The sequence below is a fragment of the Grus americana genome, chromosome 10, assembly GCF_028858705.1.
Source record: "Grus americana isolate bGruAme1 chromosome 10, bGruAme1.mat, whole genome shotgun sequence".
Classification (NCBI taxonomy): Eukaryota; Metazoa; Chordata; class Aves; order Gruiformes; family Gruidae; genus Grus; species Grus americana.
This window is the reverse complement of record NC_072861.1, coordinates 1,197,074-1,211,530: the sequence shown is the minus strand read 5'-3', so window position 1 is coordinate 1,211,530 and position 14,457 is coordinate 1,197,074. Positions and strand designations below refer to the sequence as shown.

The 14,457-nt window shown below is 58.4% G+C and overlaps 1 protein-coding gene across 2 annotated transcripts in view; it reads left to right on the top strand.

Moving 5' to 3' along the window:
* Nucleotides 1-1,997: 1,997 nt before the first annotated feature.
* RBPMS2 (RNA binding protein, mRNA processing factor 2) overlaps nucleotides 1,998-14,457 on the top strand; it is a 29,309-nt gene continuing 16,849 nt past the window's right edge. For both annotated transcript variants that reach the window (XR_008578621.1, XM_054836864.1), the window contains exon 1: nucleotides 1,998-2,394. Coding sequence is in view for 1 of the 2 variants with exons in the window: in XM_054836864.1 (XP_054692839.1) it covers nucleotides 2,335-2,394 (60 nt within the window). In the remaining variant the exon portion in view is untranslated. The remainder of the gene's footprint in view (nucleotides 2,395-14,457) is intronic.

The window sequence follows — 14,457 nt, the reverse complement described above, 5'->3', positions numbered from 1 at the left end:
GCTGTGCCGTGGGTGGATTGGGGGCTCCCACCGTGGTTTGGCAGGGCCGGGTGTATTCCTTGTGTGAAAGGTCTCCAAAAAATCCACCCTTTAGGACAACAGTGTAAATAAGCAAATTGTTTTTTTGTAATTAAAAAGTGAGGTTTCCCCCCAAAAAAATTCCTGCAGGACCTGGCAGGGGTTGGGCTCTCTGGCTTAGCGGCTCGTTACACAGCCTTGCAAAAAGAAAAAGTTGCTTTGCTGCTGTCCGTATGAGAACTCAAGACACAAATCCACTGTACCGCGTGCGAACAGCTGCTGCTGCTAAAAGCCCTAACCTAGAAAGCAAGGAAACGCAAAGCCGACGCTCCCAGGAGGATGTTCACGTTTCCACCCCTCCAACGTACCTCCTGTGATGAAACCACACGGCCCCGCAGGCGCTTGCTTGATGATGGGAACCACCTCGGTGATGGTGCTGCCTGCATGTCCTCTCCGGTGCTGGACCCGGAGCTCCTTGGGTTGTGCTGGGCGATGCTTGTGCACAGGGAATGCTGAGTTTAGGGTTAAATTTCATGGGGAGCCTCTGCATAACCAGGTGGCAAAGCAAGTCAGAGGCTGGGGCTTGAAGAGGGCGGTAAACCCAGGTGTCAGCGGAGAAATCAGCTGTGATTGCCCCCAGCCACGCTCACACCTCTTCACAACGTGCACATGAGCAAAACGTTATCCCTAAGCTACTGCTGGAAGGAAATGGTCGCTCAGAGCCAGTCGCGGAGTCAGTTTGATTTTTGAAGTGGCATTCAATGCGGTCGGGACAGTGCAAGCTATGGGTGCACTGGAGCATCTCCAGACAGGGCTGACCCTGGCAAGTCAAGGATTGGGAGCACGCGTTGCTTTGACAGCTCGGGGGGGCTGTGGGACCACCGGGGCAGGGTCAGGCTGATGTGTCCTCTCATTTTCACCCAGCCTCGGCACCGAGCAATGCTGGTTAAGCTAACGTGTCTCAGATCCCCTGAACGTCTCCCACTTGGCTGGTTGACCCCGAACCCTTGGGGTTTTACACGTTTGCCTCGCACAGTGACCAAGCTGTGGGATGCAGCATGCAGGAACAAGCCACACACCCCATTTTGTGCTCCCGCTACACACCCCCAACTGCGGGCTGCCCTTTTGCACGAAGGCCTAGAAGAAGGCAGGACCCTCTTCATCCTCTCCAGCTGCCATAGCGGAGATGGGAGTGCATCGGGCTGCTCCCTGGGCACGGTGGAGATCTCTGTGCAGGCTGGCACGTTGCTGCATCGGGGAGCCGGGGACCCTGCCAGAGCCTGGCTCTGACCCGTGCCAACCTCCCCGCCTGCTTTGTTAGGACAAGGTTGGTTAGGCGCCGGTGCAGGCAGGGAGAAGGGCGAGGAGATGGACATGCCTCGACGCTACGCAGGCTGTGCTCCTGGCACCCACCAGCTGCCTGCAGGGATGCGGGGCTGCTCTGGCAGGGGGAACTGGGCTGCTGTGCTCGGAGATTCGGGGATGCTCTCCTGGGGTCTCAGGGCCACTGTCCTGGGGGATGTGGGGCCACTGTCCCGTGGTTACCGGACCCTTGTCCTGAGCTCCTGGGGCTGCTGGTCATGGGGCTCAGGGCTTTCATGGGGGCGCTACCGAGTTGCCGTCCCGGGGCTGTAGGGCTGCAGTGCCGGGGCGCTCGGACCCCCGCGGGGTTCGGCCACGTCCCGTCCCCCCCCGGCCGCCCCGGGGATCCCGGGAAGGAGCAGCGCGGCCCCGCTGCGGGCAGAGAGGCCGGCGGGCCCTTTAAGAAAGTCGAAGCCCGAAAGTTCATCAAAGTTGAGAAAGTTTTTCGTGGAAAGGAGGGGAAAAAAAAAAAGAAAAGAAAAGAGAAAATAACTTGAGCCCAACCAAAAAAAAAAAAAAAGAAAAAAAAAAGCAAGCCCCGCACCCCCCCGGGGGGGGCGGGCCGGGCCGGGATTGGCGGCGGGCGGCCCGGGGGCGGCTCCGGGCAAGCGGGGCGGGGGCGGGCGGGTCCCGGCCCCGCTGCTCGGTGCGCGGCGGCGGCACCGGGAGCGGCGGCGGGGGCTGGGGCGCGTCGGCCCCGCAGCTGCGGCTCGTTGCGCTCCGCTCGGCCCCGCTCCGCCCGGTCCGGCCCGGTCCTTAACAGCGGCGCGGTCCCGGGGCGCCGCATGTGAGCCGGGAGGGCAGCGCTGCCCCGCACCGCCCCGCACCGCCCCCGCGCATCGGCACCGCACCGGCACCCCGCTCCCGGCCCGGCCCCGCGGAGCTCCGGAGCAGCCGGCACCACCCCCTCGCCCCGTCCGACCCCCCCCCCTTCCCCTACCCCGGCACCCCACCATGAGCAACCTCAACAAGGACACCGAGCACACCAACGGCAGCGGGAACGTCGAGGAGGAGGTGGGAACCGGGACGGGGAAACGGGGATGGGCGTCGGGGATGGAGCGCGGCGGCGTCGGGGAACGGGACGGGGCGGTGGGGATGCGGCGTCGGGGAGCCGAGGACACGGCGTCGGGGCTGGACCCTCAGATCGTCCCGGGGACCGGAGGCGGGATGTCGGTGCCGAGTACGGAGGCGTCGGGGAGCCGGGGCAGGGCGCTGGGAGCGGCTCTCGGGGCTGGAGCCCTGGGGAGGGGGTACGGGCTGGATCGGGGCTGGGGGCCCCCTCGTCAGCTCCGTGTCCCTGTAGGTGTCCTGCCCCCAAGCCCCTGCGGCTGGAGGACGCCGGGCTCCTGCACTGAGGCACTGCTCTGCCCGTGTGGGCTGCTAGGGACACGCCTGGACCATGGTGGTGGAGACCCTGCCCTGCTCCCCGTGTACTGGCAGCCCCATCGGGGCTGGAGGGCTGTGAGCTGCCCTGCCACCAGTCCCCTTCCCCTAGGCAGCCGTTGCAAGCCAGAGCCTGGATGCTGCTGGACCCTGTGCTGGGAGGGCTTGCGAGGGTCGCTTGTCTGTAGCCACATGCCGAAGCTGAGCTCGCAGCCTTGCCCATTTGCCCTCCAGCTGTTGGAGCCGCTGGCTGGGTGTCAGCATCACTGCTAGCGCAGCGCCTCTCTCGTTGCGCCCCTTGAGCAGGCATTGGCGCAGTGGGTCACCAGCCACCCTCCATCTTGGAGACGGTGCTGGAAAACGCCCGGCCTCAGTAGTGTTTTGCTGCAGTCCTCCGCACTCGGCCCTCGGGACCGGGGAGGTGCTCTGCCCCCCTCCCCTCGCTCTCCTCCAGCGCGCCGTGCGCTCGCACCGCCGCAACATGGCGCCTGGCTTGCTCTGCCACCCGCCAGGGCTGGACGGTCCCCATGCACCAGCTGTCTTGGGGCCATCGCGCCCACTGGTCTTCAACCCCAGCGTGGGGACCCGGGTAATGGGGTGGAATGGATTGGCAGGCGGCAGCCGTAGCGGTTTCTCTTCCCTGTGCAGAGCACAGCTTAGGTGATGCGATGGGACGTGGATGTGATGCTGCTGGTGACATGTCCCAGCCTCACTGGGTGGCACTGGTGTGGGTGGGTAGAGAGACAGAGCACCTGGGGCCCTGTGCCGCTTCCCCGGTGTGGGGAGGCTTGGTACCAGGGGGTTTCACGGGCCACGCATGCGTGCGCAGAAGACTCAATGCGGCTCCTTGATCCAATTATTCACTGGCCTGCAAAGCTCCCTGAGGTCGATGCCACTTGGCGCATCCCGGCGGTGTCGCTCCGGCTGGGCTGGTGCCTCGCGGGTGGTGGCCGGGCGAGTTCTTGGTGCTGCGGCAGAGCTGGCCTGTTCCCCGCTGTCGGGTGGTGGTTTGGCCAAGTGGGTTCTGGAAGCTATTGTGTTTTGGGAGCCTGGAAATCCTAGCCCTTTGGGGAAGCTGGTCCTCCCTGGAAAGATGCTTGGTGGCCGGAAAACCGAGTTAAAGATTGTATCCCTGGGGAACAGGGCAGAGGTTGAACAGAAGCGGCCCCTGCTCTCCATCCTGCTGCCTCCGGGTGTATGCGGGGAGGGGGACTTTCCAGCCCAGCCTGCTAGATGGTCAGCAGTCTTGCTGGGTGCATTTGGCACCCTGCACCCAGGGGTGCAGCGAAGGACCAACCACCCTGGAGGTAGCTGAGGATGCTTGGGAGGTGGTGGGACCAGTGTAGGGCTGTTCCCATCCCTGATAGGGTTGCTGTTGGAAAGCCCTCTCTGTGCTAGGATCCATCTCAAACAATGCTGTGGGCAATGAGCTGCAGGTTGGACTTCGTGGTGGCCGCTCTGAGCTTGTGGGAGCCCTCTGAAGGCTTGTTTTTCCCATATGTCCTCCTGGCTGACCAGGAGCCATTCTTCACTGCAGAAGAAGCTAATGGTGGCACAAGGAGTGACCTTGCGTTCAGGGTCCCGGCATGGTCTGGACAGCTTAATCCCACATCCCACCCGAATTCTTGCCCAGAGCCCCCATCGATACAGAGCGATGAATACGTTTAGCGTAAAGTGGAATCCTTCTGTCCCAACACACGCAGGAGGGAGTGCTGGAATATCTTCCCACGCCATGTGGATAACACCGCCAGATCCTGGCACTGCGGACACTCCTCCGTTTCCCTCCCCCCCCTACCCGTGAGCCTCCTTTGCTGCCTCCCCAAGCGTTCGCAGCAGGGTGCCGTGTGCCCCCAGATATGGTGGGGGTGAAGCTCCCAAATTCAGCTTTTCCCTTTATCTTATCTGCAAGCCCCTGGATCTCGCAGCCCCTTCCTGCCCGGTGACATGCGGAGGACAGGAATGCCTCTTGCTCCTCTCGAGGTCGTTAACGGGAATGTTAAACAAACAGGGCCTAATGTCAGTCCCTGCTGTTCCTCACCAGACACCTCCCCAAACTCGATCCCTCCCCGCTTGCTGCTATCTTCTGTTTAGTTTTCCAGGCAGCCGCCAATCTGCGTGACAGCATATGTCCTGGCGCTCCCGAGGGGTAGCGAGAGACAGGCAGCTGCCTAGGTGCTGCGCACCCCCATCGCAGGCAGAGCTTTTCCCGGCAGCCGGAGGAGCTTGCTTGCTGAGCACGGATGCTGCGTGTTGTCTTCGTGGCCGTATTGCAATAAGGATGTTGCGTGTTCGCCCTGCTGTCTTGGGTGTCTGATGCAGAAGTGTTGCTTCTGCTCTGGAAGTTCATCCTTGCTTTCCCAGGAGGTCACTGGAAAGTTGTAGGTACCTGGGGAGTGGGGGTAATCTGGAGCTGGGGGGTCTAGACGACCAAAGCAGGCAGCTGAAGCCTGTGGTTATCCCTTGTGTCCTCTTGGCCCCTAGATGACGGAGTGTCCAGTCTCAAGGGCCTGCTTGCAGCTCCATGGGTGGTGGTTGCTGCTGTTGTGGTAGTGCTTGGACTTTGTGGGCTGCTGAACGTGGAAAGCATCAAACCTGAGGTTGTGCTGGGTGGGCAGAGCACAGGTGAGGAGCAGGAGAAGCTACCTGGCCACGCTCTGCTGGGAGAGGATTATCTTCCCTGTTGATCCATGACAAGGCTGTGGTGTTATCCATCAGTTAGAAAATGCGCCGTTAGGGGAGGCAGAAGGCTCTTGGCCTCCAGACAGCCTCCCGGGTAGTGAGTACTTCATCCCTGTTGCACGCCAGGGCTGCCAGAACCACCCAGGAATGCTGCTGGTGAGCAGCCTGTGCTACTTGCTGGATGTCTGTAGCACTTCATGGACTGATGCCAGACATCTCTTGATTTCTGTAATCTCTGCTTGAGTGGACCTAGATACCTCTTGCATGCATGGATTCTAGCTCTCTGACTTGAAACAAATAAGGTTAATATAATTTCTGAAGTCAAATGACTCTGTGATGCTGCTCTTAGCTACAAAGACTTTGAGGCTGTAGTAGTTATGGTCACCACTTGCTAATCTTCTTGTACTTGGTCTGGCTGAACCGGGATGGTGCTTCAGAGCTGTTTTCCTGCATCGTGAAAGTCCCCTCAATGTTAGATGCAGCTTTCTGTTAGTGACAGATTGTTGGCTGAACAAATACCCTGAAGTCACCCTGTACGCGAGGTTCTGGGAACTGGTGTGTTCCCAGACCTCTTCTTGGTCTATCAATGAGTTGCTCTTACTGGGGGAGGGATGTGGGAATCTCCCCGTCATCTCCTCGTGTCCTGGTGACTCTGTAAATACCCTGCAAAGGAGCCTCCTTCTCCTTTCTTGCTCTTTCAAATCTGAGTTTCTTAGACATGAGTCTAGGTTGCTTTGAGTATCAATATCCCACCTAGTCTCCATGACGGGGTAACTCTTCTTCCTCTTGCTACCTGACTGTAGTTGGTCTAGTAAACAAGACCCAGCTTTAGAAATGAGTTTTCCTCCCTGGCTGATCTGAGGAGTGGCTGAGCAGAGCTTTCCCTACCTGGCCTCAAAATGAAGGTGCCTGCTGGAGTTACAAAGGGCCAAACCCAAAGGCTCCCTTGCCAGCAAGGGACTCTGCTTTCCTCTCATCAAGATGGGTAGAGAAGGAAGGATGCCCTTGGAAATGTCTGGAAGGTAGCTAAGAGTGTTTTGGGCTTTGCTGTCCTTCTTCATGCCTCTGCTAGAGGAGCTGGCACTGTGTGAAGTCAAGTATGACTCTTGCTGGAACTGGTATGGAAGGCTTTTGGAGCCCAAAGATTCTTTGGGCTTGCTGATCTTGGTCTTGCCAAGTCGTGAAGATTGAGCTGCTTGGATCAGAGCAATGCTGCTGCCTGTCCCAGCCCTACAGGTGCCTGAGGGAAAGGCTTGAAGCCTCACCTGGGCATGAGTGTGGAAGCGAGGTGGTCAGCACCTCACCTGCAGTGCTTGGCACCCTCTCTCCAGGAGTGCCCGGCAGTAGCTGGGACCCAGTGGCCTTCACAGATCTGGAGGTGAGTGGTCTCAAAAGCGTGTTCTTGGGTATGCCTGTAGATCACAGACCACCCCCAGAGCAGGAGAGTACCTTCTGCAGCAACAGCCACCATTTCGTGAGGATGGCTCACATGGCAGAGGCTATTAAGTGGAAAGAATTCATTTGCACATTCAAAGACCCATGTGGGATGGCTGAAACTGGATTCCTCCCGATGCCAAGTGCTGGACAGTTGGACCTGGTGAGGGAGCAGGGCAGTGGGATACAGCCCCAGCGCTGGTGCTGCTCAACCTGGGCCATGCCAAGGCGCACTGGCGTAGCTGTGATCCCCAGCCAGCCCTGCGCGTCTGGTGAGGAGGGACCTCGCCCTCGGTGTGGCAGAAGTGGATGCTACAGGCTTGGCAAAGACACTTTGACCACTGCACCACAGCGTCATGGTGTGGTTGAGAGGCTGCCTGTCCCACAACCTGCTGTCCCCTCCTCGGTTCAGCCCCACCAGAGAGGAGTGTTGTGTTTTGATGCTTTGGATGATGGCTGGATGGGAGGCAAGTGTGGAGCTAGAGGCTTACACAAGGTCTGGGCTATGCTTGGCGTGTCTGGGGTCACGAGGCTTTCCTTGGCCCCAGGGCTCTCCACTGGCTCTTGCTTGGAGACTTGAACGTGGATGGTGCTGAGGCTTGCTCTAGTGAACATCATCTCCTATGCCTGCCCCTGTGAACAGGGACAAGATGCTGACCTCTGTGTGCCCTATGCCAAGGAACACTCTCAAGCCCAACTGGCCAAATGTTATCCCTGTGGTAGGGCAGGGGGACAGATCATAGATATGAGATCCTGCCTACAGCCTTGCCTTGATGTGCCCAGTGGCTTCCTGTAGAGGACAATGACATGAGGCTGCATGTGCTAGCCTTGCACATCCTCCTGGATCTCCTTGATCACTGAGCCCAAGCTTACCTGGCTGCAGGCTGTGGTTGCTGGAAACCCAAGGACCCAGTAGGGCAGTCTTACCCATGTGGAGGATCTCCAGCCCTGCCACATAGCCCAGAAGAGGCTATGGAAATGCTGCACCTTCTAATGTGGGATGGTACATTCCTGCTTGCACTGCTAAGGATCTGGGGATGGGTTCTTGTATGAGTGTGGGCTTGGGTCTTGGTATGGGGCCATGTGTCAGAAGCTGTTGGCCTGGGGATGTGTGTCCCTCCCATCCGCTTTCAAGGGCAAGAGGCCAGTGTCTGTCTGAAAGTGGGTCACCTATAGCAGTGGCTTGATGTGCGGAGCAAGCTATGGACTTGGAGATAGCACCCAGCTCCTCTGGGAGGTACTGGAGGAGGGAAGGAAGCTTTACCTCCCGGAGTCTCCTTGGCCACAGTAGGATGCCAGTGGGGACCTGGCTGGGACATGACCTGTTTCTAGCAGTGTCCTTAAACCTTGGACTGTGTGCCGTATCCATTCTCGCTATGTGCTTTGCCCTGCTCCCTGATGGTTACCTCTGCCTTGCCCTCTATGTTGTACAGGCTGGGTGTCTGCTTGGGGTCTGGTGGGGAGAGTGCCCTGGGGTGCAGAGGGAGATCAGGGCATGGTGCTGGTTAGCGTTGGCATTTCCGACCCATTTTTGGGTAGCACAGCCCCTCCCCGCTGCCTAGTGGGCCTGTTTTGCAAAGAGCTGGACTGACGCAATGGTGGCTCAGTCCTGTGGGTGCTTGGCATCTTAGTGGTGTCCCCAAAGGTCTCCCTGTGGTTGGGATGACACTCCAATAACCTTTCAGCTCACCATCGCTTGGGTTTTGTGGAAGACTTGCTTGGTGTTGGGCTGTGGAGATGCCAGGCACGCTCTGTGGGGCTGTGGCATGCCCAGCAGTGCGCTGCCCCATATCAAGTTGATTTGCAGAGAGGTTCACATGCTTCTGTGGATGTGTCCTGGCTCTGTGGGCAGAGGAGGCACAGGACTGAAAAGTGGCTGGGAATCACCTTATGGTGGGGCGAAGCAGAGAGAGATGTACTTGCTTAAGGACCTGAGGTGAGAATGTGCCTCATGAGGGTCCTGCATCCAAACCAATGTCCTCTGCTCAGGGCAGAGACTGGCAGGAACTTCTCACCTCCATGTCTCCTGCCAGGAGAACAAATGCCTGGGTTCAGGCAGGAGGAGTGCGTCTGCAGCAGGTTTCTCTGGTGTGAGATCTGTCCCTGTGGGTGAGGTCCATGGCTCCATCCAATGGTAAAAGTTGTCTGTAGGTCTTCAAACATCAGAGGGTAGCAGATGTGCTGCTGGGTTCCTGGAGCCAGGGGCTTAGTGCAGTGGGCTGGGTAGTGCACGCATGGATGTGAGTGTCCTTCAGCATGTTGGCTGTGATACTTGTGCATGTCTCCTCTAGCTTAGCAGACCTCTTGCCGAGGTGGAAGGCTGTGATGGCATCCTGAGGGTGCTCAGCCAGCATCTCCTTCAGCTGGGGAACCTCTTGGGAGTTGCTGGGCTGGCCTCCACAAATGTTTCAACAGCTTTGAACCCTTGCTGTGGCTCAAGCCCCCCCCCCCCGCTCCCTGGGTGCCAGCCCTTCCCTGAGATCCTGCAGAGACACAGGGGATGGGGCTCGGTAGTGGGGAGCAGGGGTGAGTCTCCGTTGCAGAGCCGCACCAGCAGCGCTTCCTCCGCTGTGGCCATGGACTATTCTTGGGTGCTGCCCTGTTGTGCCTGGAGTTATCGGTGCCCATGTGCTTCCTGCTCCCTTGGGCACGGGCTGGTGCCTCTCCCTGCTTCCCCCTCGCTCAAACGCCTTCCTGCCCTGACCGCAGGGGCGGCTGAGCCCCGTCGGCATCCCCCTGCCCGACGTGGGGGAAGAGCGATGCTGGGGAGCGGCAGATCCAGCTATAAGCAGCGTCACGTATGAAACACTCTGGTTTTGGGGACAAAACGTTTGGGCTTGCTTGTGGTCAGCCTGCCTTCCTCCCCTCCGGGCAAGCAGGATGTTGGTCCTTGGGTGCCTTTCATGCAAAAAGCTGATTTCAGAGGGAAATGCCTGAAGCCTTCCTTGCTTCAAGTGCTGGGGGAGGGTCAAGGTCCTCTTTCCCCTCTGGGGATGGGTGAACATCTTTCCGGTGGGGGGGATGCCCAGCGGCTGTGGCTGCTTGGGGCCTCCTGGCTCGAGCAGTTCCTGGTCTGATCCTGCACTGGGGCTCAGTGCTGCCCGCCGGCCCCGGGAGCTGCCTGAGGACATCGGAGTTCTGTCAGTGCTGGAGCTGCAAGCAGGCAGCCAGCTCTTGCAGTGTCTCTGCTGTTGAGCCCTGTTGGTGGTGGTTGGGGGGGAAACTGAGGCACGGAGCGGTGAAGGAGCCTGTTCCCCTGGGCGGCATGCCCCGTGGCGCCAGGGCTGTCCCTAGCACGGACCGGCCATCTCTCCCCCAGTTCTCCCCTCCCCTGTGTTTCCTGGGAGTTTGATGTGCTGAGGAACAAAACTGCCCAGGGCTGGGTGCACCCATTGCGGCGGCAGGATCCCTGTACCCCACATCCCACACGGGGCAGTGACACCAGGGTGCTGCCCCGTTTTTAAGCCTGGTGCCTGGGCTCCCGACTGTTTCCCTCCCTGCAGCCCCGTTTTTCCAAGCTCGCCTCCCTGCCTTTCGCTGCCGTGCCTTATAAGTCCCGGCAGCCTCTCCGCATTCCAGCGGCCTCGCGTCAAGTGGCCCTCGCTGCGTTGCGGTGGCCAGGACCGGGGGCTCTGTCCCCCCTGCTGTGGCTCTGCTGGCGGCCCCGGGTGCCTGAGGGGCACCCCGCTGGGTTGCTCTCCCATGGGAAGAGCTGTGGTCCATGTACCTGAGCTGCTGGGAGCTCAGGGTGACTGCCTGGAGCAGGGATTGCCTTTGGGATGCTGCGGCAGAGCTTGTCCTTGTCCTCAGCAAGACGGCGTGGGGGATGTCCCTGCCGCTGGTGGCGTGGGGAGAAGGCTGGGTGGACATATTGGTGTGAACGAGAGGGAGATGGCTCGTCTCTAGGGGAAAAAAAACCCAGCACGTAGCTGGGGGTGGCTTCCTGGAGTGGGGGGATGTACAGTGGCACAATGTGGATGAGGCACTGGAGCACGTTGCTGCTGTAGCTGACCTCGGATGTCTCCTAACCACTGGTGGTAAAGGCTTGTGTGCTCCAGGTGCTGGGAGCATGGCCCCAGGACCCCGCCAGGTTTGGGGGGCTGGAGTGACCACAGGTTGTGCAAAAGCAGGGCTGATCTTGTGGAAGGGGAAGGTCAGCCTCACTGGCTTCTGGGAGGACTTGGAGCAGTCTCTTAACAAAAGCTCGGTGCTGGAGACCTACCAGCAGTGCAGCCTCGCTGGAGGTGGGTACTCGTGCCTTTGCATCTAACGCTTCTGACAACACTTGACCCGTGCTGGACTGCAGGGCAGTGTCTGGCTCTGCTCGGGACTCCCTTTCAAGAGCTCTTATTTAAAAGCAGACGTGGCCAGGAGATGTGGGTGTTGGAAGGCCCACGCTGACCTCCTGGCAACACTGGAGCTGTGGTAGGAAGAGGCAGGTGTTGCTGCTTGGCTTCTTTAAAGGCTTGGTGCTGAGTACCTGGCTGTGCTGCAGTAGGTGTGTGTCTCTGCTGGGAGACACAGCTGTGTAAGGATGGCTCTAGAGACACCGAGGACTCAAGCACTCAATGGGTTTGTCCTTGTCCCTCCCTCCCTCCTGCATGGGAAGCTATGCTGGGATCCTCCCTCCCTAAGAGATGGCCTAGGTCTTGTCCCTCCTGGCACAAATCCTGTTTTCCATGGCTCTCCTCCATCTCTGCCGGGTGTTTGGACCGGGGACATCCCCAGAGGGGACAGGGATGGGGAAGGGAAAGCGTTTTCTGCAGGGCCTCCAGCAGCGTGACCCTGTTGGGCTGTTGTAGGCGAGGGCTGCTCCCTGCCCCATGGCCCCGCTTCTCTCCCTGCGTGTCTCCAGTGAAGATCAGTTGTCCTGGGTGAGATGGGGTTGCTCTCACTTGGTACCTCATCTTGAGGGGCTGGTAGCAGAGAATAAGAGCAAGCCAAAGAACAAGGTATTCCCAGATATCTGCTTCTGCTGTATCTTCTCCAAACTTCTGCTGTATCTTCTCCAAGCTCCTGCTGAACACATAGTTTGGCCCAGATGGTTCCTGATTTAGCCCTGGATAATAGATGTTTTTTCTTTTTCTTTTTTTTTTTTTTTGTCCTGTGGCTCTTACAGCTGCTCTGTGGGCAGGCTGAATATCTACATGCAGGGCAAATATACTTAAGCAGAAGCTTGCCCTCTCTTGGCATGTTGAGTGTGAGGGCTGGAAGCCTGGATTCATCAGCCCTGGGTGGTCCTAGTGGCCTCCCACAGCCTGCAAGACTTGGGCTGCAAAGGGGTGACTGGAGAGTCCCGGTTTGGTTAATCCACTGGTAGATGCTCATCCAGACCCTGTTGCCCTCATCTACAGAAAACCAACCACTTGGTCTCATCACTTCTAACACGCTTTTCTGAGCAAGGACCTTCCTTAGTCTGTCTCGAGACCCTTGGGGAAACCTTGTTTGAAGATGTTAGCTGGTGGCAATCGGGATTGCCCAGGCGTTCTCTGGGGCGATGCCAGCCCTTGGCGGGTGCTGTGGGTTGGATGGGATCCCCTTTTTCCCATGCCGTGTTTGGTGACAGACTGGACCTGGAGGCCAAGAGGAGCTTTTGGCCTCCCATCTCTTGCTCCCACCCTTGGCAGCAACTTATGGGGCTGGCGTTGGGAGCTTATTACCTCTGACAAAGAGGTTTTCTAGGCACCTGTGTGGCTCTGTTCAGGCTGTTGTAAGGGCTCCGAGTAGCTGACTCCCCCTTCCCTGAGCAACCGCTCGTCTTCCATTCTGTCACGCCTGTCGCAAGGACTTACCGAGCAACGCATCACGGGACCATTTAGAGACCCAACAGGGATGCAGATTTCTATCTGCTTGGAAGAAACATCCATTCTGGGGTCTGAGCACATTCAGATCCTGAAATATTGAAAAGGGATGGTGCTTTCACATGGCTGAGGCACATGTGCACCACCACGCTCCGCACAGTCCTCCCCTGCAAGAGATGGCTGTGCGTCTTCTGGGAATGCACTGCAGGCGCTCTATGTAGCTCACGGTGACGCGCAAGCGCCAAAGCCTTCAAGGCAGCCAGCAAGCCAAGAGACAGTGCCATTGCTCTGTCTGGGCATGAGGTGGCCCTGGAATGATGCATCAAATGAGGGGCTGGGCTGGGTGGGGAGGCTGTAGGACTGAGCCTGGGCATGGAAGGTGTTTCTGGAGTGCTCCAGAGAGCATCCTGCTTCCCTGGACAGGGCAAAGCAAAATCTGGGGCGGTATGGTCGGGGCATCTGTACTGAGGGATCAGCAGAGGGGATGGGAAGGATGCCAGTGTTGGAGGGAAGGATGCTCAGTGGTTGTGTTCTCCAGCAGCCTTGAGAGATGCCAGGCTGGAGAAGGGCTCCGCACACTAACAGGGGGTGGTAGCAGCCCACTGGGGTGTTCACTGGGTGGTGGCAGCCCTTTGTCTCAGTATGCATGGAGAGCAAGAGGGGCAGAGGACCCCAAGACTTTCATGATCAATGTCCATCCTGGAGGGCTGAAGCTGCCCCCCTGAGTTGATGTGAAGGGTATCTGCCCTGGCAGGACTGTCTTGGGCACAGGAGCTCAAGGACGAGTGTGTTTCCTCCTGTAAGTAGGAGAAACTTCCCTGCCTGGAGGAGCCTGAATCTGGCTGCCCCCAAAGAGTTACGGGGTGCAGAGGCTCTGCTGCATGCTCTTGTGCCTTCAGGTGGCCGCTGTCGCAGCCCAGGAGCAGGGCAAGTGTGTGCTGCTCGCTTTGGTGGAAAAAGAGGTTTAATGAGGTGTCGGGTACAACCCACTTCTTTTGGGGAAGGGGAAATGGCTGAGCAAAAACTAAAGTGTATGAGCAGAGGGCTTCTGCCCTGCAGATGTAATGGGGTCGCTCCAGACTGGAAACGTGCCAGGAGATGGGCTCTGGCTTAGGGCTCCCGGTCCTGCTGTGTGTTTTGCAGCCCCTAAAGCGTCTGGCACTGGTGCCTTTCTGAGTGTTTGGGCATCAGTGCTGACCCAGGACCTTCTCCTGGCTCAGTGGGTGGCATCCCCATGCAATGAACAGTGAAGAACACAGCTCCATCTCATTCCCAGAGCCTTCTGTCTTCCCTCGCCTTTGGTGTTGGCTGAGCTGTGCTTATGGTCTCCTGGTCCTCATTAATGATGGCTGGTGTCTTGGTGACCTCCGTTGTGCACAACTTCCCTTTCCAGTTCTGTGCTGATTCAAAAGAAGTTTTGGCAGTGTTGTGATGCTGCTTCACATGGAAACAGGCTGCCAGCCGACGTTTCCCAGTGCAGGGAGAAGGTGGCCGTGATGGTCTGACTGTTGAGCAGAGTTCTCCCAGGCCATGAGCCTTCAGCACTCTTTCTTCTTCCTGGCTATTCACGTGAACTATTATAGATTTCGACACACTATCTATTGAAGTCTTCCTCTAGTACTGTATTTTTGCTTACACGTGCTGAGTGCATTTGGATTTGGTACGTGACTTCTACAGCTTGGAAAGACCAATGGCCTTCATGGACTTGGTGCAGTACAGCTGGCTTTTGGCTGGGCGCAAGACAACAAATGCTGTAAGAACTGTTTGGGAGCAACTTCTG